This window comes from Oreochromis niloticus, linkage group LG20 (genome assembly GCF_001858045.2).
Source record: "Oreochromis niloticus isolate F11D_XX linkage group LG20, O_niloticus_UMD_NMBU, whole genome shotgun sequence".
Taxonomy (NCBI): domain Eukaryota; kingdom Metazoa; phylum Chordata; class Actinopteri; order Cichliformes; family Cichlidae; genus Oreochromis; species Oreochromis niloticus.
In genome coordinates, this window is record NC_031984.2 from 4,450,814 (window position 1) to 4,477,638 (window position 26,825).

Here is a 26,825-nt window from a genome sequence, read left to right on the forward strand (position 1 = left end):
AAAAAATGTGAAAGAAGTCAGGTATCTTCAAAGTTTGCCCAGATGGCCCCAAAATAAGCTTAGTGACCAATATCAAAAATCTCAGTGAGTCTAGAAAATAACTTTCCGGTCGGTGTTCATCTGGAAATTTAGCCTCCCAGCATCAGTTGACTCCACCTGGATTAGTTCCTTTGGGATTTTAACTGTTACGAGACTGAGAGTTATAAAAAGTTGTGGAAAGTTACAGAGATTGTATAACTGTGTGTGTGTTTGGGTGTGTCGGGCATCCTCAGGTGTTTACACCGGCCGTGGTTTCATGCGCACATTTTTGTCATTGTGATTGAAATCCTTGTTGTGTACCTGCAGTAGGGCGGAGCTTTTGTGTGGACAGTTCGCCAGGCGTCAAAACAATAAACATGGTATGCATTTGTTCCTCAACTGCCATCTTATCTGTTTGACCGTGATGTTTGGCATCTTCCTGAAGATCACTTACGGTTATCTTCTTCTCGGTCCTTGAAGAGTGTTGACAACAGACACAAGATGCAAATCTTTTTTTCTGCCCATCTAATGAAAAAAATGTGCAAAGTATTTACAAAAAACAAACTCCAAGCGGCTGTATCAGGAAAGAGAAGGAGGATACTTCCCCACCAAAGACTGTAGTTCCTAAAATGGTCCAAAAGGAAGTCAGGTTATATCATTGACTGTTTCAAAAAGCTGTTTGTTTCCACCATTACATCCCCACTGCTCTCTGAACTTAGCATTTAGAAACCTCTAGTGTTCTTTGGTCTCCATCATGCTGGCTGTTTAGATCAAGAAGTGACAAAAGGGTTATCGCTAACCCGACACAAGTCAGTAAACGTCCAACGTTATACTTCATCGGAGAGGTTTTCATTCACAGTTGTCATAGTTTCACTTATTTATGTTTAATGTTTAGAGGCTTATCACTCACTTAGGACCGGTCAGTGACCATCAGCCAGCCACTGCGGGATGGTTGCCAGGTGGTCAGCTAACCATAGGAAAGACAGAAATGTGGTTTCTGTGATTTCTGCAGTTTGAAATTGGTGCAAAGACATTGTTGCACCAATAACCTCCTTGCGATTGCTTTGGGGTGCCAGCAGGATGCCGTGATGCCCTGTGGTTTGTGTGGAAGAAGCTGACTTGTCCTCAAGCACTTGCCAACTACTCGCTGAGCGGCAGTGAAACTGCAAAGAGTGTGACACAAACCGAAAATGGAGAATGTTCCTCTCCAGAATAAAAGTTTAGCCTTACCACTGAAACCGCCGAGTTTCAAAAGACACAGCTTTTATTTTGAAATCGAGCATTCTTCATCTGTGCAGCAGCCTGATAGAAAAGTGGAAAAGTTGTAGGAATGTTTCCTCAGTTTCACTCACAAAGTTCAGTCTGATTTTAAGGTTTCCATCTCACTTTCAGTGACACAAGTCTAAAACCTGCTGCAGGATTTAAAAAGAACTGGAAGACCTGTACAGAGTGACTGTGTGTGTGTGTGTGTGTGTGTGTGTGTGTGTGTGTGTGTGTGTGTGAGATAAGTATAAAGCACCGCTGCTCAGGTCATGGTCACCTCAGCTCGACAAATAAAAGTCTTTTAGTCTTTTAAACTTGTCAAAGTGTCAGGTCGGCTAGAGCTGGTCACTCAAAACCGACCCAGAGTCAGTGCACAGACACACACACACACACACACACACACACACACACACACACACACACACACACACACAGACAAATACAGACACACACACAGACAAATACAGACACCAACACTGAGCTGTGAGGAAATTTCCTCTTAACTTTCCCCTTGAATTCTCTGCAATCTCCTTGTGAATCTCTGAGTTCATGTTGCATTATTTACAAGTAAATAAGTGACTCAGTGTCTAAAGAAACAACACAGTTAAACTTCTGCAGAATCAAAGAAAGGTCAGGCTGCAAGTGACGAATGAAGGCTTTTTTGAAACATAGTAACAAATACTTCAAAAATAGAAGAAAACTATAAAACAAATCGTATAAAGAATATGAAAACTAGTCAGACAATTTTAGATAAAATGTGTCAGAATTTAACATTTTGATAGGATTAACAGCTCTGAGGGTTGAAACAGCTGGATAAACAGCTGCAGGGAGGTGGACGTTGTGCAGCGAGGTCGTGGAGTGCCAGCTCGCAAACACAAAGGTGTTTTTAGGGTCAGTTAACTGCAGCTGATCTAAACCACTCGTAAGTTTACCTTCAGGTTTTGAACATATTAAAGGACCTAATGAAGTCGCTGCACTTCTCTGTTTGAGGTCGCTGTTATTAAAGCTGACCTCTGACTGGAAGTTGAGGTTCCTGCTTGACAATGAGCTTAATTCTGCAGAAGGAGGAAGGACGTGAGGCCCAGCGGCCCAGCGGCCCACACATCACGTCACTGTGGCGCCTCTGTGGTCCACGGCCCACTTCCGAATGTGTAAAACAGGGGTGCTCGCGCTGGCAGCTGGGGGCGGAGCTTCGGCGCTGATAAAGTTCTGCAGAAGAGATGGTGACGTCCCTCTGCTCTCTGATTGGTCAGCTGGAAGCTTGATTACCGAGATATGAATACTGCTACCAAGAATGTTGGTTCTGCTAATATTTGCAATGTCTGATATTTCTAATCAATAATACCTTGTTTTTATTGATCACTATGAACAAATACTAATAATAATGAGATCTAATCAGCAGCAAGAGGATCTGCATGCCTTCTGTCCATGTTAGTGTCCAGCTGCTGATTACTTAAAGTTTGCTTCTGAACTTCAGTACCCAGAAGCCTTTGCTGGTGTTGGCGGTCAGGGTGGAGTCACACTGCGAGTTTCAGATAAAAACTTTATCGACAGCAGTGGTGTAACAAACAAGACGGACACGGTTCTGTGAGGGCCCACCTCTTTCTGAGAAAGCTATCCAAGCTGACCAATCACAACGCTCGCTGTGGTTTATGTGTGTGTGTGTTTGTGTGTGTGTGTGTGTGTGGGTGTGTGTGTGTGTGTGTGCATGTGGTTTATTATTAATTCTGCAGAAGTCTATCTGTCTTGGTGTGTGTGGTATTTCTCAGCAACCAACTCAAATTCGCCCTTTTGTTTCCTTTTCCTCTGCATCTTGTCTCCTCTCATGTCTCCTACCTCATTTTTTTGTGTCCTGCCTCATCTCCTTGTCTCGCATCTCCTCTCCTAGCTTTGGTTTCCTTTTCTGTTTTTTTTTTTTCTGCCTCATTTCCCTGTGTCTTCTATCGTTTCCTGTCTCCTGTTTGTCTCCTCCTATGTTTCCCTTCTCCTCTTGTTGCCTTCTATCTCTTCTCCTTGTTGCATGTGTCCCCTCCTCTCCTGGTTTTCTGCCTTTTGTCCTTGTCTCCTGTCTCCTTTTCTTGTGTCATGCCTTGGATGAACAAAAATTACTCCTAACTCTCAGATGCACCTGTTGCTGCTGAAAAACACTGAACCTGCACAAGCCATCTCGCTGCCCAACCCAAACTTGGCTCTCCAAGGCTTCACGAGGGCAAAACGTGGCCCAAAGGCCAGTACTGACCCAATGACCAACAGATCCTGGGGATCCTGCAGTTTAATGCACCTTGACACTTAGCAATAAAATAGTCTGAAGAAACGTGCAAAGATGTACGAAGACAACAGCGGTGTGAAAGTTCACGAGATCTTTTGCAAACTCTGCCAGTCAAACTTGTGTCTTTTTGGATGAGCTGCGAAGAAGAAAAGGTGTAATGATATCAAACATATTTATTCTATCAAAAAAAGCTTGAAATTAGACAAACTGACTTGAGTTTTTGGAGTTTGCACTGTCATTTATACCAAACCGTCACGACTTTAGCAAAACTGGTTTTATTGCAGCATTAAACACGTGTCTGCATCGATAAACTCACATTAAAAGTCATTTAATGCCAGTATGAGTCAGTGTGGCTATCTGCAAAAAAAAAAAAATGCTGCCCTTCTTTTACACCATTTTTCTGAGAACTTGTTGGTCAGTAAACGGTGGTTTTTGTGCATGTGTGACTAACCCGCGGGTTAACCTCGCTGCGCTCCAGATCCTGCACCGGGGTGCATGCCACTGCTCTGAGTGGGAGATTACTGGGAGATTCCCTCTTGAATGTTTCTGAGATATATATACAAACACACACACCTGCTGCTGCTCAGCCATGTGTGTTTGTGTGTGTGTGTGTGTGTGTGTGTGTGTGTGTGTCAGTTGTGTTATGAGTGTGTCACTTTGCAGCCATACCGCCGTGTTTATGCACAAAAACACGAAGCAAACCGCTGGTGAGAAAAAGGAAGTCATCAGGGGGGTTCTGAGAATTACTGCGGTGACAGATCATGTGACTTTTTGTAAACTGAACCAAAATGGGGCTCATTTACATCCCACCGCCATCTCAGACAGGAAGTGTGTTTGTGTGACATTATTTTTGTTTGTGTTGACTTTTTTCTGCTTCTCTATTTTTTTGACATCTAATGCGAAAACTGGCTAATAAACAGTGAAAATAATCTGCATGTTAAATCAAAGGGAAATGAGCAACAGATTGATCAATTAATATTGTTTTAATGTGTTTTTAGTGTTTTTAGTTTTTTTTTTTTTAATCCAACACTTGGCTTTGAAGTCAGGTTTCACAGACTAAATATATTATGCATCCGCTGTCAGCAGCATAAGTTTTGTCATTTCCTTGCAGCACTGAAAGTGTTGTTTTTTTTGGGGGGGGGTTTTGACCAGTGCTGAAAGTGCATTGCTTCTGTGCAGACTCAGGACCAGCTGCAAAGGGCCGGGCAGGCAGTGCAGGGGACACTAAAGCTGCAGTCAGGGCTGCAGCGTTGGTCCCTGCTTGCATGCACAGCTGTGCAACTACAATGGCGGGCGCTCAGGCCGCCCTGGACTCGCCACAGTCCTCCTTAGCTTTTTGTTCCCTTTCCACACAAAAGGTCAAATCAAAATTTCAAGGCACACATGTTGTCATATCTGCTCAAAACAGTGGTTATGTCCTCCGATTACAAGCATTCCTGAATTATTATTATTATTATTATTATTATCATTATTATTGTTATTGAATTGTCAGATGAAACCACTTTTGAGCGTGACGCCTGCAATTGTTCTACTTTGCAGTAATCCTCACTAGCTTATAAATTATAGATCAATGCTCTTTTACAGGAGACAAGGGTTTTATCAGAAGGGATGTTTGGTTTCCAACTGTCTCTTAACTAACACCAAGATAGCGTCTACAGTCTTTCCAGCCAATGACACACTCAGGCTCCTTACATCAATAGTATGAGGCTATAAAACATAACTTTTACAGTAAATTGAAATGTCTTTTTCTGCAGCTAGAGTAGTAATGTTTGGTGAACACAAAAATCACGAAGCGCACCTGAACTTGGCTTAAAACGCACTATTTTGGAGCCACATCCTACAGGATAGGTGTCACAATCTGCAGCATGAGCTGAAAGAGGAGACAGAGTGATCAAAGAGGCATTTTCAGTTTTCTGCTGCAGAGTCTCCGTCTCTGTGCGATTCAGGAATCTCTGACCTCCTGCAGTGATGTATTGACTAAATGCCGGTAACACTGACCTGCTCAAGGTTTAAAAAGAATCGAGAGCTGCACCACAAGCCAAAACCAAACCAGAACACAGCCGTTCCCATAGGTTGACGTGACCTTTGTGCATCCACTGCCATTTGCAAAGTTGTCAACGGCAAGTAGAAACTTCCAGTAAAACTTTCCACACTGAAATATTAGGCGGCCCGAGAGGGCTTCTGAGCGGTCAAATATGTAGAGCCCATCGGCTGTAGTGTACACCAGGTTTTAAAAACTTTGCGTACATGAATGCATGCAATCATGCATGCACATGAATTAAAACTTTTTTTTTTTTTTTTTTTTAAAGTTGCAGAAGCCGAGAATGAGGACTGAAAAGAAGAGACAAAGCTTTGCGTCGTCTTAAAAAGACAAAACGGGGTCCATACTCCACTTAACAGACTGCAACAGCACATGATGCTCTCACAAAAACTAACTTCTCTCAGCACAGTCTAAACCCAGCTCACTGTTCTCAGTGAGTCCAGTGCTAACGAGTGCCGGGAAGAGCCGACGTCAAAGGATCACAAAGTGACCTCACTAGCCTCAAGTGATTCATTAGTGGAAAATTAAATCCGCTTCCTCGTGGAAATCACCTACAGTATTCCTGCACATCCCGAAAAAATCTTTAAAGTCTTTAGAATTAGTCCAAACATCCGTTTTCTTAAATGCATATCCAGTTTAGGGCTGTAGGGGGCTGGAGCTGTCACAGCAACAGGTCTCTAGTGTATCACAGCAACAGGACACAGTTAATTTTTTTTATTGGAGTAAAAATGTCTTCAGTCATTCAGAAGTCTTAAAAGTGCTGAATCCGTTGGTAGCCAGGATGCTCGTATCGTTAGCATGTCTGCTGGCCAGCAGTGAGATGGAGAAAATCAGCCATCATTGTTAAACTGACCCTGCACGTGTATACAGGCATTTCAAACTTCAGGTGACTGAAATCAAGACAGGGAAACTAGTTAGTCGACATATGTTTGCTTGTGGTGGATGCGAACAGCGACGCGACCCTAATGTATTCGTATTTTTCAGTATTTTTGGTTGTTGTGATTTAGTTATCAATTTAATTCTGAGTGGCATTGATAAAAACCTCTTAAATCTGTTTAATATTCTGGCAAATTACCAGCATTTATACAAGTCCCAAATTAATTGACCCTTCCTGTGTGTGTGTCTCAGCTGATCAGGTTTATGGAGACCAGGACATGCATGAAGTGGTGCGGAAACACTGTATGGACTATCTGGTGAGTAGACTCGTCCTTTTTTCCTCCTCCTGTGTTGCTCTTACAGTTTGAGTCTGTGTTAATAAAGTTTTTGCTTTTGGCATTCAGATGAAGAACGCAGATTATTTCTCCAACTACGTGACAGAGGACTTCACCACATACATCAACAGGAAGAGGAAAAACAACTGCCATGGCAACCACATCGAGATGCAGGCCATGGCGGAGATGTACAACAGGCCAGTGGAGGTTTACCAGTACAGCACAGGTGAGTCAAGAAACGACCCTTTTCGCCATCGCCGTCAGCCAGTCGCATCCATCTAACAACCTCCTCCTCCTCTTCCTCCAGAACCAATCAACACGTTCCACGGCATCCATCAGAACCACGACGAACCAATCAGAGTGAGCTACCACCGCAACATCCACTACAACTCTGTGGTTAATCCCAACAAGGCCACGATCGGGGTCGGACTGGGACTGCCCGCCTTCAAACCTGGGGTACAAAAACCAAACTCGCTCAGCACATCAGACTGACTTTAGTTATCCTAAAAGTTGGGAAATCCCAGTTCTGCCAGTTCTGCAAAACCACAACAAGTAACACAATAAATAAGGAGTAAAGTTCAGTAAACTAGAGCATGACAAATCGGTAAAACTACTAGGCGAATCAAGCTTGATTTTATACACCTGTGGCCAATGAAGTGATTGAAACACCTGAGTTTAATGATTTGGATGGGAGAGCGAAGACTTCTGCCTAATGCACCTCCATACCATCAGAGATGCAGGCTTTTAACTGAGCTGCATGGTCTCTCGCCTCCATAGCAGGACAAAATTAAAGTTGTCTGATCACAGAACAGTTTTCCACTTTGTCTCAGTTCAATCTAAATGACCTTTGCCCCAGAAAAGATGGCGGCAGCATTTCTGGAACATGTTCACGTGTGGTTTCTTCTTTGCAGCTTTTGCCTGCATTTGTTGTTTGGATGGCACAGAGAACAGGCTGTGTTCACGGACAGTGATTCCTGGAGTGTTCCTGAGCCCAAGCACTGATTTCCATGACTGAATCATGACTGTTTTAAATGCAGTGCCGCCTGACAGTCCAAAGATCACGGGCATCCAATATTGATTTTCAGCCTTGCTTTCTGCGCCAGAAATTTCTCAAGATGATGTACTTCAACATGCAGAGTCCAGTTTTTTTGCAGACTGGTGAACCTCTGTCCATCTTTAATTTTGAGAAACTCCGCCTCTTTAAGACGCTCTTTTCACACCCAATCGTGTTGCTGACCTTTTGCCAATTAATCTAATTAGTTGCAGTTAATGTTTTCTGTGTTGTATTGTGAATAATAGAAGAGTTTGCTGGTTCCAAATCATTGCATTCAGTTTTTGATTACACAGTGTCGGGGTCGTTATGGTCTCGTGTCGTCTGTTTAACAGGCCTGAAAACAACTTCTTGAAACATGCCGTTTATATGTACAGTAGAGGGGGCAGATCAAAGCCTACAAGTCTCAGACTTGGCACGGTTTTTTGATGAAAACTTTCCTGTGAATGCTGTAACGAAACATTCGTCTATAGCTCCAGCGCTTCAAGATTTGTCATGCAGAAACTTATTTTTATGTAGATGCATGCCTGTTTTCAGTTCAGCGACTCTTTGAAGGCGCTGTTTCCGTCTGTGACTCCATATCTCTGCTGCTGCGTGGTTTCAAAATGACAACAGAGATACGAGATGGTCTCAAATGGATACTCAGCCCCCTCTTTACACTTTGTAAAGACGTAGTCTGAGTTTTATCACCTCAGCTGAGATTGTCTGTGTTAACCGTCCTGTCCCCCGGGGGGGGGGTTAGTGTCACAGACCGTGGCTAGAATCGCCTGGTTCAGGATTTATAGAGTTTAAATTGATGTGATTGATATGCAGGCAGAAGTAAAATTTATGAAGGGCTTTAAGTTTGACATATTGTGCCTTGTTTTGTCTCCTTTTCCCAATCACAAATAAAATCTGACCAAATCCAGGGTTAAAGAAAACCGCTGCTCTAGCTGATATTTAGCATTTTAGCTCGAGGAGTTGTGTGTATAATAAATATATTTCCTCCTCCTCGCAGTACGCAGACCAGTCTCTTATGAAGTCGGCCATCAAGACGTCAGAGGAGTCGTGGATCGAGCAGCAGATGCTGGAGGACAAAAAGAGGGCAACGGACTGGGAGGCCACCAACGAGGCCATCGAGGAGCAGGTGGCCCGGGAGTCTTACCTGCAGTGGCTGCGGGACCAGGAGAAACAGGCCAGACAGGTGGGACGGGGAGGCCGGGCCATGAATATTCACTCAAGATTATTTGACTCAAAACTTTGTGCATTTATTTAACTTTCGAGAAAAACCTGTTGTTCTAGCAGCGGAGCCCTTAAACCATCCGCCCTGTTTTCGTAACTGCTTATGTAATGTAGGGATGTGGTGGATTTACTTTCATTTTTAATGTTTTCAGACAAACCATACAGACAGAGATGAATCGTGCTCCCAGCTACACACCAACTCAGTCAATGGTCATTTTAAACAGCACCCACAGTTGGACCTAGTGAGTGACCCTAACCGTCACTCACTGTCAGAGTGAAAAGGTTTCGAACCTTTTCACTTTAATTTGTCGCCCCTCTCCGAGTCATTTAAAACCCCACAGAGCCAGCTGGCTAATTTGTGCTTTTCTTTGAAAGAAAATTATACAGCAGTTCATATCAGGCCACCAAAACCATTTATTTACCTCATTCAGCCGAACGACAGATGAGCTCGTGCCACAGCGAGGCGACAACACTTCGACAGTCAATCCGTAATTTACAAGAGTCGCGGTTCCTCCTGCAGTAGCGATCAGAACAAATCAAACATACTCGCCCACATTAACTATAAACTGTGACTTTTGATGGATTGTGAGCCACACAGTCGCTTTTGTATGTATTTTAGATACAAACACACGTTTTTCCATCTCACGGAAACAAACTAAATACTCAGAATAAACTGGAGCCACGAAGCTACCCATACCCATCATTTCATTCACTCTGACACACCCTGTGTTTAGTTTGCATGTTCTCCGTGTGCTTGTCCCGGGTTTCCAGCAGAGCATCGGTTTCTCCCGTCATAAAAAACATGCTTGTTAATGCTCCCTTTGTCGACCCACTCCTGCAGGAACTTCCTGGTTAAACAAAGGTCAGGGTTCAATATAACTGATGGTCAGGTGGAGGTGTTTTCCACAAAGTGAGACACCTGTGAAGCAAACTGGCTCAAATCCCCTTAATAATGAGTAGGGTTTTTCTTTTTTTATAGTTGGTATTTTCACATTGGAATACCAATAAAGGTCCTTAAAAACCCCCCCACCAATGTTCAGAGTTAAAATATGAAGAAGCTGCTCAGCACTGATTTGTTATATACAGCAATGACTGAATTAAGAAGATGTAAAATGAAAGATGCAAGCAGTATGCAGAAAAACTGCTAGATCTTTAAATCTGCAAGATTTCTTGTAAACTGCAGGCTGACACAAGCCTTCTTCCTTCTTTCTAGCAGAGATATCTGCAGCATTCAGGGGAAGTTTAAAGAGCAGCCACAATAATAAATTAATATGCTATATTCTGATAGATTAGCAGGATATACAGTAAATCAGCTGGTTATTTGTGGGCCTGTAAAACAGAAGAAATAGCCATTTATAGTTGGACCCACTGACACAGTGATTTAAAAAGCATCAGTTCTGTCTGCCTTGAACCATCCTGTCAAATAAAGGCATGAAAAATAATGAAAAAAATGTTTTAAATTCAGGTTAAGTGGATGAAACGTTGTTGGTGTAGCAAAAACAAGTCAGGATAACCATGAACTTTTTCTCTTTTTTTCAGCCTCGTAAGGCCAGTGCCACCTGCAGCTCGGCAACAGCGGCAGCTTCCAGCGGGCTAGACGATTGGAGTGCTCGGTCACCACGGCAACGTGACTCAGACCCCTCCCACTCTGACCTCACAACTCCCCCATCAACCAACAACAAGCCCCCTTCCCCTGCAGGAGCTGCCCTCATCCTGAGCAAACCCCCCTCCCCCTGCGCCCCAGGTAAAACACACACATACACACATACCTAAGCTCTAAGTCTGCACGCTAAAATGTACCAATCTGCTTTATGAGGGCTTAACTGTGTCCACACAGTGTGAGCTGATGTTTATTCCTGACGTATCTGTATGTATCTCGGCCTGTGCAGGTCCCAGTAATCAGAGTCGTCACCATTTGGAGTACAGAGCCATCATGCAGGAGATGTCACCTACAGCGTTTGGTAAACGTCACACACACTCATTCACACCTTTGAGGACCTTATTTATACTGTGTGTTCCTGTGACGTGAGTCTGTCAGAGCCCTAACGCGGCCCTTTAAAGGTCCTTTCCACAGAGAGGTCCAGACACCACGTTCACACATGTAAAACTGTTTCTCATTTCTGAATGGCCCAATCAGACTGCAAAAACTGCAGTTCCTCTAATGGCCACTTGAGGAAGTTCAATCAGTCCCCATAGACTTCCATATTAATATGTCTAACTTTACAGAAGAAATAAACATGTTTACAACCTCATACAAAAGATAGTTTTGGCTTCTATGTATAATTTCTTTCTCCATGGCAACAATCATTTTTGTACAGAACTTCCTCCCACAATCATTTTGTTAAGGCTTGAAGGTTTGGGTCAACGCTGGCTTTGATTTGCTAGCTGTCTGCTAGGCTTCACATCCACTAACTGGAGTTAATGACCTTAACATTTTTTTTATGTGTTTGTGCTGTTAGCACCTCATGAAGCATATTTGCGAAAATGATCTGACAAATAATATTACTTTAGAAAGCTGTCTGATAAAGATGGACATGGCCACCATGACATCACCCGCTGATCTGCATTTTGAAGCATTAACATTAGCATGCTGGTGTTTTGGAGCCATAAGTTGGATTTGGATTGTAGGGTGGAGTACTGATTTATCAGCTACTGTAGTCATTAAGTCGTCAGCCATCAGCACAGACCTCCCTACAGTAAGTCATAATATTTGTTTGATAACTTAATTTAAAACGGCTCCAAAAGTACAAACACAGTAAAAAAAAAAAAAAAAAGAAGTCCAGTTCAGTGACTCAGAGTAGCGGTGGTGATGCCTAACAGATAGCCACTGGCTACAGTTCCTGTGCCTCACAGTCATGTGTGGCCATGTATCTGTGACTCAGGATTTAAAGCAGGTCATCCACTAATAAGAAAGTCAGTGGTTCAATCCCCAGATCCTCCACTTTGCATGTCAAGTGTCTTTGAGCAAGATACCTTGATGCATGCATCATAATGTGTTTAAATAAATCCACTTCCTCATAGAAAAGTGCTTGTATGAATGTGTGCATGACTGGGTGAATGAAGCTTGTAGTAGAGTAGAAAAGTGCTATCTCAAGTACCCGTCCATTTACCATTTACTCTTAACCATAGCTTCCATTCAAAGGAAGCATGTGCATTTTTTGCACATGTGTAGAACAAATCTGGCTCCAATGCTGACACCCAGCTTAGTAGCGTTAGCGTGCTAAGTTCCACCCTCCAGTCTAAATATGGTCACTTCTGGTTAAAAAACCCATCAATATCGAGGCTTCAGAATGCAGATTCTAGAAACCAGTCGGGGGGACATTACAAATGGTGTGGTCCTAGTTTTGCAGAAATGTCCGTCCAAGGTGTAAATTTCCTCCTGGTCCTCAAAAAGACGGCTATAACGATACACACATGTAGCTGACAGTCACTTTGTTTACAGTCAGTCCTCAACAGGAAGCAGCTGAGCCTGGTGTGTGTGTGTTTGTGTGTGTGTGTGCGTGTGCGTGTATGTGAGGTTATCTGAGGACGTACATGCTGTTGTTGCTATGAAAAAATACACAGTTTTGTTGTTGCTGTATGTGTAACAGTTTTATCACGTTTAACGCACAGAGCTGAATTCTGAAGTGTTTATCAAAGTACAAGACGATATTTAACTCATCAGGATGTCTCTCTGTCTGTCTCATATCCCAACTGCCTTTTAAACTGTGTTTTCTTCTTGGGATATAATCCCGAGTGAGCACGAGAACTCCTGTATCCACGAGCACACAGCCTCCCTCATCTTAACTAGTTGAGGGGAAAAAAATTGGTACAGGATACTGTTTTGATATTTTATATTGTAACAATATAGAGATACCAAATATCGATTTTATTAAATAAAATTACGTTGGGAATACTATTAAGAAGACCACTAATCTTGTGCACCACCGTCCTGAGATAACATTAGTCAGCAAGCTCAACTGAGAAGCCATCCAACGCTGGGCAGACGTGCCTTTGACGATTTATCACATTACATGCAGAAACAGACTGCACGTAATTGCCAATTTGACCCCATTCTATTACAGATCGTATCATTTATGGCAAGTTTTTAATGACGGCTTTGGTTATGCTTCAGTGTTATTTTACAGTATAATAATAGTTTAATCAGGGTAAAACAGATATGAACAAAATTGAACTTTGAGGGCGTCGTTTGAAAAAGGGTGGGAAATTGCAACATAGTTATTTAAAAACTCACCGTGTTGCAAAATGTTAAAATTGCAATAACATCATATCATGAGTGCGGCATTGTGATGATAATAATAACTGTGTCATGGAGTATCTGAGTCTCCCCTGATCCTGCTTTGACTGTTAGTTAAACTAAAAAGACAACGACACGTTTCTGTCATCACGGTGAAGTGCTATCCACTCAGCACTGCAAAATCTGTATGCAAGCAGTTTAAAACAAGAAGAAAGTAAAGTAATATCAGGACCACTTTGCTGAGTCATTCACTCCATCTACCTAACACACAGTTCAGCTGTTGGTGAGCGGTGATTTCAGATTTTAGTCACTGAGCCTTTGTAAAGTGGAACATACTGCATTCATGGTGCACACTACACGCTACAAGTGCAACACATTAAACTCATCTCCTGTCATATATGTACGGGCCACTGGTTCCTGTTTCTTTTATTCTGGTCCCGATAGTTCCCAAAACCATGTTTGTGTCAGCATGTATGTAGACACTGTTATTACTTATTTGAAGCGCTTGATGGTCTCATGATGGTTTTTGGAGCCATGAGTGAAACATTTAGATGAGAGGGTGAAGTGCCAAGTTATCAGCTAACTTGTGCTTGCAAGCTGCAATTAAAGAACATAGATTCCTGCTAATTAGTGTTATGTTACTGACTAATAACATAATAAAACTCTATTTGCCTAAAAAGGAAGCACAGATGTCTTAATGTTATGTTAGCAGATGATATTTTTTATCAGTTAGTTTCATTAAAAATGCTCTCAAAGACACCAGCAACACAAATATGGTGACAGTTCATTTATTTAGCATTTAGGAAGGAGCATCTACTTTGCACCTAAAGTGGCCTCGCCCCTAATTCTAAAAGATGCATGAGTTTCGGGCAGGAGAGTTGTCAGACCTGGTGGCTGTGACTGAGAGGGTGGTCACAGAGTCCTCAGGCAGATCGTTCAGTAAACGATGTCTTTTCAAAAACAAATCTGAGAGAAAGCCACTCTCTCTGCCTGTCCTTTCACCTTGTATTGAACTTATGGTAATTTAATCAGTTAGCTTCAACTGGTGCCAAAAAGTACTGTCAAAAGCCAAAGATGAAGAAAAGTACATATTTTACATTTTTTTTAAATCTAGTTTATTTGCCCTTATTTCATTTCAGAGCCTTTGTTGTATTTTGCATTTTGTCTGAGAGGGTTAGAGCACAGCAAAAGAAGCTGACTGGAGCTTGTTAGCATACTCTTTAGTTTATCTAAAGCTTCCCAACACGTGTTAATGAGTTTGAACCAACGATGGAGAGACTACGTCTACTTCCAGAAGCAGTCAGAGTGGCAGAAACTTGGGTGGTTTTGTCTCTGGTTCTTGAACAAAACTGCAACTGAGAGCAGAGCAGCTATTAATGGGGAAAGATATACACTGTGCTAATATAAATTAAGTACATAAGAAATCCTGATATCAGGCTTGATTAAACTCGACGTATTCGTCTCTTACTAGGAGTTGATCATTAGCTTATTTGTAAGTTCATCACAAGCTTCCAAACATGTGTTAATGAGTTTAAACTAAAGATGGGCAGACCGTGACCCCTCCCAGCAGCAGCTCAACTGACAGAAACTTGAGTGGTGTCTTTGTTTGACCATGTTCTCCTCAGCTTTACATGATGAACAATGTAACTGAGAGCAGAGGAGATAAGTTAATGCAAATATTCTTGAGGAAAAATGCGACCAGTTTGAGCTTGTAGTCAGCCTTCCCTGAGTAGTTCTGCTTTAAATATGCTTATTAGCATGTTCTGTTTATCAAAAGCTTCCTAACACATGTTAATGAGTTTAAACTACATGGCCAGGCAGCGAGGGACCACTCCCAAAATTAGTTAATCAACACTTGAGAGTCATCATTTGTCATCATTTGATCAGCTTCTTCTTGCGCGTAACCAAAAGCAAAGGAGAGAACATTAGGACTCACTGTGCTGAAATAAAACTGCTGCATGTAAATTGGTTAAATTACTTGAACAAATTTGGTGTCTTGTGTTCATTTGAGACTTTAGCTCCAATCAACAGCAGGTTTCACTGACCACATGTTTACTGCCGCATGTTAATCTTTAATTGGTCAGATAAAATTCCCAAAAGATTTGTCATAAAAAGAAAGTAAGTCTTTATTTTCGTCTAAAATCTCACTGCCCTCTGCGGTGCTTCTATGTCACCTCCTCCAGGTGTCCTGACACGTTCACAGCTTTAGGTGCTTCCTGTTCAGTGGTTCAGAACTTGTTTGTTCTTTAAAGTAAGTTTTGACACATCCAGATGGAGCTAGATGGATAGCGGTGCGCATTATCGTTTGAGAGATATCTGTTTGTGTTTATGGCAAATGCCAGATTAATGCAACCGCAGCAAAAGAAGTCACAACTGCAGACGTTAAAGATAGAAATAACAAAGTGCTCTGTAACAGCAGCACTCAAATCGCTGCAAAGTACAAGCAACACATGCCTGGATTTGTCCGGCAGAGATGGACCAGATGGTCGTTCTGCAGGCGCGAGACGTCCCGATCGTAGTAAGTTGTATTCGCTTTTCCCCTCACCTCTCGGGACTCGCAGACTCTCGTTATTGTTGTTGGCTGTTGTTCCCAGCCTGCAAACTCAGGGAGATATTTAAAACCTCATTACGTTTGCTCTGATTATCAGAAAAGAAAAAGACAAAGTTGAAACCCTCTCTGCACGAGTAGTTTGTGTCTGCCAGCATCAAACTATTCAAAGTATAACCATCATAATCATTTCCTGTAAATCTGTTTAACAACTAAGAGGGTTCAATCACTCTCCCTGAGTACGTTCACCGTTCACAGCTGATAGACCAACAGCCAGGCCCCGGCTTGATTAACTGGGAGCTATTCAGCTTTTGTCAGAGCTGATAACAAACTGTTTGTGCAGCAAAAGCTTCCTGACACGTGATAATTAGTTTAACACCAAAAGATGGATAGACAGAGACTGAGCCCCACTCCCCCAAAAATAAAGCAGAAACTCTGACTGGACGATCTTTGTCTCCATCTGACCAGAAGCTACAGACTAACACAACTTTAAATGAGGGCAAATGACACTTTCACTGTGTTGAGCTCAGTCATTTAGGTAAATAGCATTAAGTCGTTTTTAGTGTCCATACGGAGTCTTCAAACTGATTTCCTCATAAAAACACTACAGGACTTCACATCTGAGGCCAGCGCTCAGTGCCCCAGTTTATCTTTTAAAGTAATCGATACAATTCAGGGAATCGTGCTTCATTATTTTAGGTATTGTTGTTAATGTCACTGTTACTCTGCATCACCTCCTCCAAATTTTCTGACACTTTCAGACCAAACCTGAGCGGACTTTTTATTTCTTTTGTGGCTCGGCAGCCACAGCTCTGTCACTTCAGGTGTTAATTAATTCAGCTGTTTGTCAAAATTGGATTAAAACTTGATTAACAAACTTATAACGACCCGAGCTTCTTTAACCGTGACCTGTTCTGCTTTTTCATTTTTGAAAGAGCCTCTCGTCTTTTTAACACTGTGTCGTGCTTTGTCCCTTTGGTTTTGAGACTTGAAACCTATTCGGGTGTCGTTCTCTCGCATTTATTAACACTGTTCATGCTCAGCAGGTGTTTAAGATACGATTTTCCAACTCATGACGTAGATTACAGCCCATGGGCGCACACAGCGGAGTAGTTTGGTCTGTTTTCATCGCGTTCTTCCTGCCAATGTCACCAAATGACACGATGAGCATTTGAACTGTTACTGAGAACATTTTGACCCCAATCCAAGTCTAACATTGTGTATGGATGGACATGAAAGCTTATTATAACACCTGAGAGAACAGCCACACTGTTAATTTTGCTGGAAATAATTTGGTCTGTCTTTAACTCTCAACACTGCCTCTGTCCTTGTTTGCATTGGGACCTGAAGGAGCATCTGCACGTGAAAAAGGCGAATGACGTCAGACCTAACGATCAGATCATGTTGCAGATAATGTCTGGGATGTTTTTATTAACTGTCACCGTCATAAATTAAACTCTGCGCGCTAAAAACCCCCAAAAGTGCTTCAGACTGCTCTGAGTACTGTCACACACATAAAGTACTGCCCCTCAGCCGGCTTCCTGAAGCTGGCATATGAAAGTGAGTCTTTTTGTTTCAGAGTATGAGAGTTTGATGCAGAGGTGGACGTGAGCAGAGCAGGTCCGTGTATTAAAAGTTTTCATATATTTTGTGTGTTTGTGTTTCAGGCCTGACAGACTGGGAGGACGACGAGATCCTGGCGTCGGTGCTGGCGGTCTCTCAGCAGGAGTACCTGGACAAAATCAAGCACCAGAGCGCCGCCATGCATCGAGAGAGAGAGCCGTCACCCGACAGCAGCTGATAACCGGCCCGATACGCACAAAACAAAACAAAAAACACGCGCACACACAACAATGACCCTTCAACCCCGGTATCCCAACCCCCACCACTACTCTCCTGCCCCTCCCCCACCTCACCTCTGACCCACTGAAGGAGCTCCACCAGGGAAAAAATAAAACATCCAACAATGATGCACTTTTTTTTTTTTTTGGTTCCTCATCGGCTCATATCTCTCTGTTTCCACTCCGTCGACTCTTTCCTCCTTCCCATCTCACTTCCTCTTCCTCGCCTCTTTTTTTCTGTCTTTTCGTTTCCTGGTTACCACTCAGACGGAGCTCGGTCTTAACGCTGACTCGCCGTCAGCTGTAATTTGTACTTTTTGACATTTAAACATCGTTCTGGGCAGCTTTGAATTTTAATCCTCGTGTTTAGGGATGTACTGAAATATTGGCGGGACATCTGCATCGCCTGCTGCCGACCTTACTGACTGCCGTATGACGGCGTTCAGCGACGGCGGTGGCAGACGTTTGCGCATTTGTTTCACTTCAGTTTCGTGCTGGCTAAATGTATAAAAAGTAGTGATATGAAGAGCTGAAAGACTTTAAGTTTTGATTCAGTGACATTTTTTGTTGTTTTTATACAATGAAGGTTCCTTTGCATAAATAAAATAAAATAATTAATAAAAAACTTAAATAAACAAACATTGGTATCAGTATCAGCCGTAGGGCAAATTGTACTTGTAAACACTGGCCCAGAATTTTGCAATCGGTACATTTCTACTTTTTGAAATCAGGCCGTTAGCTCTGCAGCTAACATCATCATTGGTTTGAATGAAGAATGTTAATCAGAAGTGGGGGGAAAAATGGCGGCCAGTTGGTTGTTTGTGTGTCAGGGTCCTGGAGGCTAACGCTATTACCTGAAGTCTTACACCACTAACAAGCTACATTTACAGTTAGCTTAATTAAAGAAGGTGTTTCTGTTAGCTTTTTTTTTTTCCTCCCCACTTATCATAGCACACGTTATGCTAGTTACAATTGTTTCTTTGGCCCTTTTGTTACTCATGCTGGCAGCCATTCTGCGTCAGGGAATGACTGCATTTTAAAACTTGATCATGCTAATCAGGATTGGAAATATTTAACAATGTTAAGGTTAAGTTAGCATGCTCGTCAGTGAGCAGGCTATCACCTGAAGTCTTACTCTGTTTTAAGGCTAGGTCATTAGCATCGCTGCTAATAAGCGGAGTCGTTGTTAGCTTAGCAATCAGTAGCAAAGTAGTAGTTTCTCCCTCTGGCAGTTGTTTTGCGTGAAGATTGCTAGTCCCATAATCATTGTGTTTAGGCTAAGTTACCCAAAGTCTTTAGCGAGCAAGCTATCACACAAAAAAGTCTTATTATGTTTTAATGCTAGCTAAGCTTAGCTTGGCTGTAAAAAGCCAAACCAACCCCCCACCGCTACTGGCGGCCATTTTATGTCGACACATTTACTTTCTAAAACAGAAAAAGCGCCTCCAGCTTCACGGCCTGTAACATCCCCCCACACCCCATTCCTCTTTTTGTCTTTCTCCTCTTCCTCCTCTACCTTCATCATCATCATCATTGGACTTATTTAGCTGCATGTTTAATTGACCACGACCAATATCATCATAGAGAAAAAGCGTCAAATTTAAAAAAAAAACAAACAAAAAAAAACAGAGAAAAATAGAGAATTGTCATACTTATCCTCTTAATGATTGATTACTGTTGTTATTATTAATATAAGTTTGTTTTATTTTATTTTCTTGTTTGGGATGAAAAAACTTTTTTTCTTGGAATAAAAAGAGGAAAATGTTTCTGAAAAAATGTGGTTTCTTTTTTTTTTCCTTCTCCTTTTCACTAAAGTGTAGCCAAAGTGATGGAGGTCATTCTATTATACGTATAAAAACACCAGAACGAGAGAGAGGGTAATATACTGAAAGAAATCACAAGTTTGAATCCAGATGATGAAGAAGTTGTGGTTTAATGATTCTGCGATGGACCTAAATTTACTCTTTACACTGTAAAGAAGACATTTGATGACGTTGCCTCCACTTTTTTACACATGACTTGTATATGAACAAAGACGTGGTTTGATGAAGAGGTTCTGGGTTTTTCCAATTGTAGCTCTTGTAAGTCGTATAGGTAGAGGTCACCCTCACTAACTTCTGACACAAAGCCAGTCCTTTTGTTCTGGAAACAGGGATGAAATATGACGGGAAGCAGTCGGTTCACAAAAGAGAAGCAACAGTTAACCTTGCTTCACAAACACAAAGTTGAACCAACAAAAAGCCAACACTATATTACTGTGATTAACGAATGCAGCTTTCTCTCTGACCTTCTCTCTGTTCCTTTCTGATTTACAAATTAAACACTGAGTTCAAGTAAGAATATGAATATCAGTATTTTTATAACCAAATGACGTTTATGAGCAGTTGCTTCTGTTTGCTTTAGCACCTCAGAAACATGAGAAAGGTGGGGGGAGTTTCAATCAAAGTTTGGGAAATGAACTCGAAATTTTAAGTTATGAATGGCAAAAAATAAAAATCAGTGGCAGAAGCAAGCTTCTGTAGCCTGGTGTTAGAGCTTGACCATCATGTAACTACAGTGCTGAGTACTCATCCTCTGACAAGGGCCACAAAGTATTACTGGTGAAATTGAGGTTTGTGAACAAATTCATCTGATCACGACTTAAATCATTTTCTGCATTAGCAGTGGAGTAAAATCTGCTTTGTCCTCCTTACAGTCCTGAGTATGATCCATTTTCACCAGTTCGCCAGAGAATGAGACATGGTACTCAAAGAAAGGTCAGATCTGGAAGAACAGCAAAATTTTTCAAACATTAATTTGAGGCAAAGCTTTCAGTAGCTTTTATTAAATTTGAATGGTAGTTGTAAACATGCACGCTACTGCTTTAAAATTAAACTTCTCAAAACTTTATCCCCCTACAGGTAATTAAACCAATAAAAACAGTTGCGATTTCTCTTTTAGTCCAAAGAAACCAGTTTAAAACAATAAATAAAAGCTATATTTACAGCACTGAGCTGTGATAAATTAGACACACATAGCACGTAAATAATCCTATATCTAGTATGAGCACTATCAGCAGCAAAGGTGTTTTAAAGGCTTATTTTGAGGCACAGTCAGCTTTTTTTATTTAAACATGACTAAACTTCCTTTAAAGCAATTTATATGTTCCTGTAAACGCTAAAATTAATTTTAAAAAAGTCCTGCAGGATGGTTTAAAGTCTAAGAAATCTGAGGTTTTAGCTTCGTGCTGGGGGAAAGTTTAAAACTTTTTAAAAATCTGACGTCAGTTAAATGATGGGATTACTTGATTCTGTGGTAAGAAGCTCAGACTGAGCAGCTTCATTAGGTTCAGGGGCAGTCTGCGGTCCTCTCGGCCGGATTCTTGGCACTCACTTGGTCTTATTTTGACCTTCTCGTAATTGTCGCTTTCACAGGAAAGCCGTTTAAAAATACCGCATTTATAATGAGGCGCGACCCCAGTCAGCAGGTAACAAAACTCGGTCACTTTGACAGAAGCTCAACAAAACCAACTCTTTGAGGAACCGCTGGTTTCGGTGTGTGCGCGCGTGCGTGTCTCTGAGGGGAAACCGCCCCGCTCTTTCCCGTCAAGATATCAGCGCGCGCTTCCTCCGGTAGTTCGTTGAAACGAATTCTACGAATTCTTCTCGCGGGATTTGAATATTCATGAAGGCGCGACTTGAATGTAGCCGGTTCAAAACATTGAGCACACGGCTCCGTGCTGATTGGACGGTGAGGCATAGTGGGCGGGGCTCCGCTAGATTACTATAAATAAGGAACAAAACACTATAGTAGAGCAACGAAGGCGGTCAACAGAGACAGAGCGAGTCAGTTAACAGGGTTTTAACTCTTCTGTGAACGCGTTTCCACCGCATTAACCAGGAGTAAATAACTTCTAAAGGACTTTTTCTTTGACTTTTCTGGGAAAATCATCATTAAAAATCTGAAGCGCTATTCCGCCTACAGGAGAATGGACTTTTATTAACTTCAACTAAACGGACCACTTTACAAAATGCTGGATAAGAGAGCCATGGAGTTCGACTTGGAGGAAGAAGTCCGAGGAAAGAACGGTGAGAACTACAAGAAAGGTTATATGTGTGATTAAAAATGTCAAATTAAGACGTGTAAACTGGTTTAATTTGCCTCCAAAACGCAGTCGCTGTTTTTGCACGCTGCAACCAGACTGCATGCAAAAAAACAGCGACTTTAACAGCCCGGTTCGCGCTCAGGTAGCGCACTTTGGCTAAATTAGAGCCGCTCAGCAGCTGCGAAACGTTTAAAAAACGCTGAAATTTAAAAAGGGAAACCGTTAAAATGGCGCTTTTAAAATATTAAGTCCCACAGGATTTGTTGGAGTGCATTGGTACAACATTATAAACGAAATTCAAGTTTTCGGTTATTTTATTTGAGAAACTGGAATATCAGACAGATATCAGTTTTAAATTAAAAATAAATGTGCGCAGTGACGTTTTTTGTGTACAGTGGTAGAAACCTTATGGTATTTTGAGTTTGTATAGGTTTCTGTTGTCTTGTTGGGGAATGTACGGTCTGTAAGTGTGAGCCATGCACTAATGTGACTCTTGTGTTTTGGCCCTCAGTGAAGGAACCCTTCCTCAGTCAGTATCGCTGCGGTCCTCTGCTCGGCAGCGGAGGTTTCGGCTCCGTGTTTTCAGGCCAGAGGCTCTCCGATGGACTACAGGTAAATAATACACGCCTGTGTTTGTTCATTTATAAGAGATGCGCTTTTTCTCCATTATTATTGCTCGAGAATTCGATTTTTATTTAATATTTTACTCCTTTTTTGTCCATCCAGGTTGCCATTAAGCAGATTGCCGCTGACAGAGTTCAAAAGTGGACCAGACTGGTGAGTGATACTTTTTTCTTTTTTACTAAATGTGTACAAAAACGCACGAGGTGTTTTGAGTGACGCCTGTAAACAAAGCTCAGATTGTTTAGCTCCGCCCTCTGCCGGTGGCTCAGATGAACTGCAGCTGTGGGCGGTGGTTGGGAAATGTGTAACGTCACGGTTTGGTAAATGACACCTCAGGATTTCCCCACTACCACCACCACCTCTTTAGTCATTTATTATTCATTGCGAATTCATTTGGGTTTCCCCACCAATGCAAAAAGCACCTGAAGCCACCTGCAAACGAGGATTCAGGGCACAAAAACACCAGGCTGGAGTTTCTGATTTTAAAACCCAAATGTGTGACTCAGAAAGTCCTGAAAACAGAGTCAGTTAATTTGCATATTAGTATCAGGCATTGTGATTCCCGCTATGACTCATATTTTTTAAAGGAGGCGGTAAAAAATAACCGATTCATTTAAAAAATAGAAATAAAAAAAACAACAACAACAAAAATTAAGACTAGGTCTACTTTAACAGGTTATTTCTATATAATTTAATAATCTTCCTCTTTCCTCCCCTCAGCCAGATGAGGTCAATCCCGTTCCGATGGAGATTGCTCTGCTGCAGCAGCTGTCAGAGGACGGGGGCCACCCTGGGGTCATCCGCATGCTGGACTGGTTTGAGGTGGAGGGGCGGGGCTTCCTGCTAGTGATGGAGAGGCCGCCGCACTGCCAGGATTTGTTCGACTTCATCACGGAGAGAGGAGCGCTGTCTGAAAGCCTCGCACTCAGGTTTGCGCTCCCGTCCACCACCTTTGAATGATGCTACTGCGTTCTGCTGTGGTCATTGACATTTTCGTTAACGTCCTGGTTCTTGGTTCTTCCCGATAGGATTTTCCATCAGGTGGTCGAAGCGCTTCGATTCATTCACTCCCGTGGCGTCGTGCACCTGGACATCAAAGACGAGAACATAGTGGTAGACACGAGAACGATGGATATCAAGATCATAGACTTCGGGTCGGGGGCGGTGCTTAAGGACACACCGTACAGAGAGTTTCAAGGTACCCAGTCACTCTAAACCCATAGCTTCTTCTCACCCTCCCCCTACAAAATCCATCTCAGTGCCTCCAAGTTTCACGTTGTAACCCTCCTCTCCTCACTTCCTGCGTTCTCAGGAACTCGGGTCTACAGCCCCCCCGAGTGGATTGCATCGCAGTGCTACGAGGCCGTCCCCCTCACCGTCTGGTCTCTGGGGGTTCTGCTCTTTGACATGGTCTGCGGCGACATTCCCTTTGAGCACGACATGGAGATTTACAGAGCCTGCCCCAGTTTCACCAGGCGGGTGTCTACAGGTGAGCATCAGGTTCTTCTCAGCGGGAGTTTCCTCCTTCACAATGACTGTGGGGTTCAGGGTCACATGACCCCCTCCTAAATGTGTGGTCCAGTTTTTCACATCCTTTCTCTTTTGTTTTTCCCACCAGGATGTCAGTCTCTGATTCGCTGGTGTCTCTCCTTCCAGCCGGAGGACCGTCCCACTCTGGAGGAGATCCTGTCGCACCCCTGGATGAAGGCAGGAAATGACAAAGAGGAGGAGGAAGAGGAGAGGGGAGGCCTGCGGGAGGAGCACGGCTCCCTGCCCTGTCAATCCCTGTGAAGTGTCGGGACTCTGGACTGTTAAGGACTTTAGGATCGCCAATTGGATGCGTTCCTGATCAGTTTCCTGTTTGTCACATTAAACCTGGCGGCACCCTCGTCTGGAAGTTATTTATCTCAGCTGGTTTGCCTATTTATTGATAATTTATTTTGGCCCGGAGTTCGTTCCAGCTGTTCCGGGACTGAAATTTAGAAGTTCGGACGGACAATGGCCCCCCCTACAGGACGGAGGTCACATAAGTAATCACAACGGAGCTGCTGCTGTGATGGAAGTCGCTGATCTGCAGCTCTTCTAATAATCTTTCGGGTCGTTTGAATCGACTCCAAGGACGACAAACACTGACTTTATTTATTACTATAACTTCTTCTTTCTTTTTTTTTTTTTATGTGCCACAGAAGAAATTCGACACAGACACCTGCTGTTACTTTACACCGTGAAGCTGAGTTTTTTGAGCTGATACTGCTTCACTTTTGATCTTAACACTGTTTTCAAAAGAAATTCAGCCTCTTTATATTTAATTTTTTTTTGTTTTTTTTGTTTGTTTTTTTAGCTGAAACCTGCAAGCTGTGACTTTTTTCAATCACGCTTCAGGTCACTGGTGCCTCGTCAAAAAGCACAAAAATGAGTCACTCTCAGTTTCAGCTTCGATTTGTCAGTAAAATGAAAATTCTGTGTTTTTAATATGGAAAAAAGACTTTTTCATTTTCTGATGTGAAGGTGGTTTCATGTTCAAGGTGGGGATTTTTTTTTTTCCCCACGTCCTGTTTTTGTTGCAGATGTGCTGCCTCTGTAGATACTTATGTATTCAGTTTTTTCTATGATGAAAAAAAAGTGACTCATCGGGTCACTTGGTTCAGTTTATTTACATTAAATAGAAAGTTTGGATCAAAAGCAAAACAAAACCGATCCAACGTTTGAATAAAAGATTCATTCATTTCATCACGTTGTTCTGTTTTCTGTCTGACTGACAACTTTCTCTTTGTCTAACTTTCTACTTTCCAGACCAGGTTCCTAACAGACTTAAAAGATAAATTCTTGGTTTAGAAGATGTGTTTTTTTTTTTTTGTTTTTTTTTACATGTGCTCAGAGCGAACCCGTGAAGACAACGCAGTCCCAGAGCTGGACCTGCTAACTCTTCTTATGTGGACTCCAAACCAGCTGCACGAGGCTGGGCTGTGAGCACAGAGTCTGTGTCTGAGCAGTGCTTTTAATTTGCTTTTTCATGTAATAAGCTCCTGCACCACAACTAAGCAGTTAAATGTCTTCATTTATATTAAACACTCCTATGAGCTCAGAAGGACTGTGAGGTTATGTCACCTCAGTCTTGTGTCTAAGAGCAGAGATCAGTGTCTGTGGGAGGTGCAGTGCTTTTCCTCGCCCTTCCAAAGAAGCCCTGAGGTGAAGCTTCCGGGCAGGAAATGAACGTTTAGGACAAAAGAAAGAGAGAATCAGAAGAAACTGGTTTGAAACTTGAAGCGCTTGATCGGTGACTTGTTAAAACTGGAAATGCTGCCTCACTGCTCAACATGCATTCAAGTAGACTTACTGAAATACACGAGGCGCTTTACTGCGTTACTTTAAGCATGTACTGTACAGTGATCCAGCAGGAAAAACTACTTTTACAAAGAGAAACGAGATATAAAAAATGGGGCGATCGTGGCTCAAGAGTTGGGAGTTCGCCTTGTAATCGGAAGGTTGCCGGTTCGAGCCCCCGGCTTGGACAGTCTCGGTCGTTGTGTCCTTGGGCAAGACACTTCACCCGTTGCCTACTGGTGGTGGTCAGAGGGCCCGGTGGCGCCAGTGTTCGGCAGCCTCGCCTCTGTCAGTGCGCCCCAGGGTGGCTGTGGCTACAATGTAGCTGCCATCACCAGTGTGTGAATGTGTGTGTGAATGAGTGGATGTCTGGATATGTAAAGCGCTTTGGGGTCCTTAGGGACTAGTAAAGCGCTATATAAATACAGGCCATTTACCATAAAACAACGAATGTAGGTATCACAATGTGACAAATATGACATAAAATTATAACATAAGTATGTTTTTAGTCACTTAGTAACTGTAGTGACAGAAACGTCAACAAACTCAAGTGCAACTGTAAGAACCTTTGAGATAAAGTTATTAATCATAATTATTGAATACAAATTTAAATTAATAAGAGGAAAATTCAAAATTTGGGATTTACTGAATTAAACTGTGAGTGGGAAATTTAAAAATTATCAAATCAAAAACGTCCAAAATGAAATGATTAACATTAAAGATAAAACTTGACATTTTAATTTAAAAAATCAAATCCATGTAAATAAACACACTGTGGGACTAAAATGAAATAAATTAAAATTGATTGATTGTAATAAAAAAATCTAATATTTATGAAAAGGTATCATGGATGTGTCTCCTGTTTCACCACAACCCAAAGATGCCGTGTTGGACTGAGATCTGCTGACGGTGGAGGCCGTTTCATTACAGCAAACTCGTCGTCATGTTCAAGAAACCAGTTTGAGATGATTTGAGCTTTATGACACGGTGTGTTATCCTGCCTGATGGACCAATCAGAGGACGGATACAGTGTGGTCACTACTCAGGTAGGGGCTGTGGTGTTTAAACAAAGAGTGCCAAGAAAATATCCCCC

At 42.2% G+C, this 26,825-nt stretch overlaps 2 protein-coding genes and 1 long non-coding RNA gene across 3 annotated transcripts in view; 2 read left to right on the forward strand and 1 right to left on the reverse strand.

The window, feature by feature from the left end:
• otud5a (OTU deubiquitinase 5a) overlaps window positions 1–18,769 on the forward strand; it is a 35,479-nt gene extending 16,710 nt beyond the window's left edge. The window contains 7 exon segments of the mRNA XM_013271814.3: window positions 6,720–6,784; window positions 6,872–7,028; window positions 7,110–7,258; window positions 8,851–9,036; window positions 10,614–10,818; window positions 10,964–11,035; window positions 17,527–18,769. Coding sequence (XP_013127268.2) covers window positions 6,720–6,784; window positions 6,872–7,028; window positions 7,110–7,258; window positions 8,851–9,036; window positions 10,614–10,818; window positions 10,964–11,035; window positions 17,527–17,660 — 968 coding nt within the window. The 3' untranslated portion in view covers window positions 17,661–18,769.
• A 194-nt stretch (window positions 18,770–18,963) lies between these two features.
• LOC112843369 (uncharacterized) lies at window positions 18,964–21,287 on the reverse strand. Its single transcript, XR_003215696.1, has 2 exons — window positions 20,984–21,287; window positions 18,964–20,463 (listed from the first exon to the last, which is right to left on the reverse strand). It is a non-coding gene; the product is annotated as an uncharacterized LOC112843369 (long non-coding RNA).
• A 198-nt stretch (window positions 21,288–21,485) lies between these two features.
• On the forward strand, window positions 21,486–25,138 carry pim2 (Pim-2 proto-oncogene, serine/threonine kinase). Its single transcript, XM_003445989.5, has 7 exons — window positions 21,486–21,767; window positions 22,296–22,396; window positions 22,511–22,561; window positions 23,129–23,337; window positions 23,437–23,606; window positions 23,721–23,897; window positions 24,027–25,138. The coding sequence occupies exons 1-7, from the start codon at window positions 21,710–21,712 to the stop codon at window positions 24,197–24,199; spliced, it is 939 nt and encodes a 312-aa protein (XP_003446037.1). The 5' UTR covers window positions 21,486–21,709; the 3' UTR covers window positions 24,200–25,138.
• Window positions 25,139–26,825: the final 1,687 nt, after the last annotated feature.

What these genes read in the sequence shown, in the direction of transcription:
- pim2 (XM_003445989.5), top strand. Translation starts at nt 21,710, where the DNA reads ATGCTGGATAAGAGAGCCATGGAGTTCGACTTGGAGGAAGAAGTCCGA. An exon ending in TTCAAAAGTGGACCAGACTG is followed by an intron (nt 22,562 to 23,128) that starts GTGAGTGATACT and finishes TCCTCCCCTCAG; the next exon opens with CCAGATGAGGTCAATCCCGT. An exon ending in TCTGAAAGCCTCGCACTCAG is followed by an intron (nt 23,338 to 23,436) that starts GTTTGCGCTCCC and finishes TCTTCCCGATAG; the next exon opens with GATTTTCCATCAGGTGGTCG.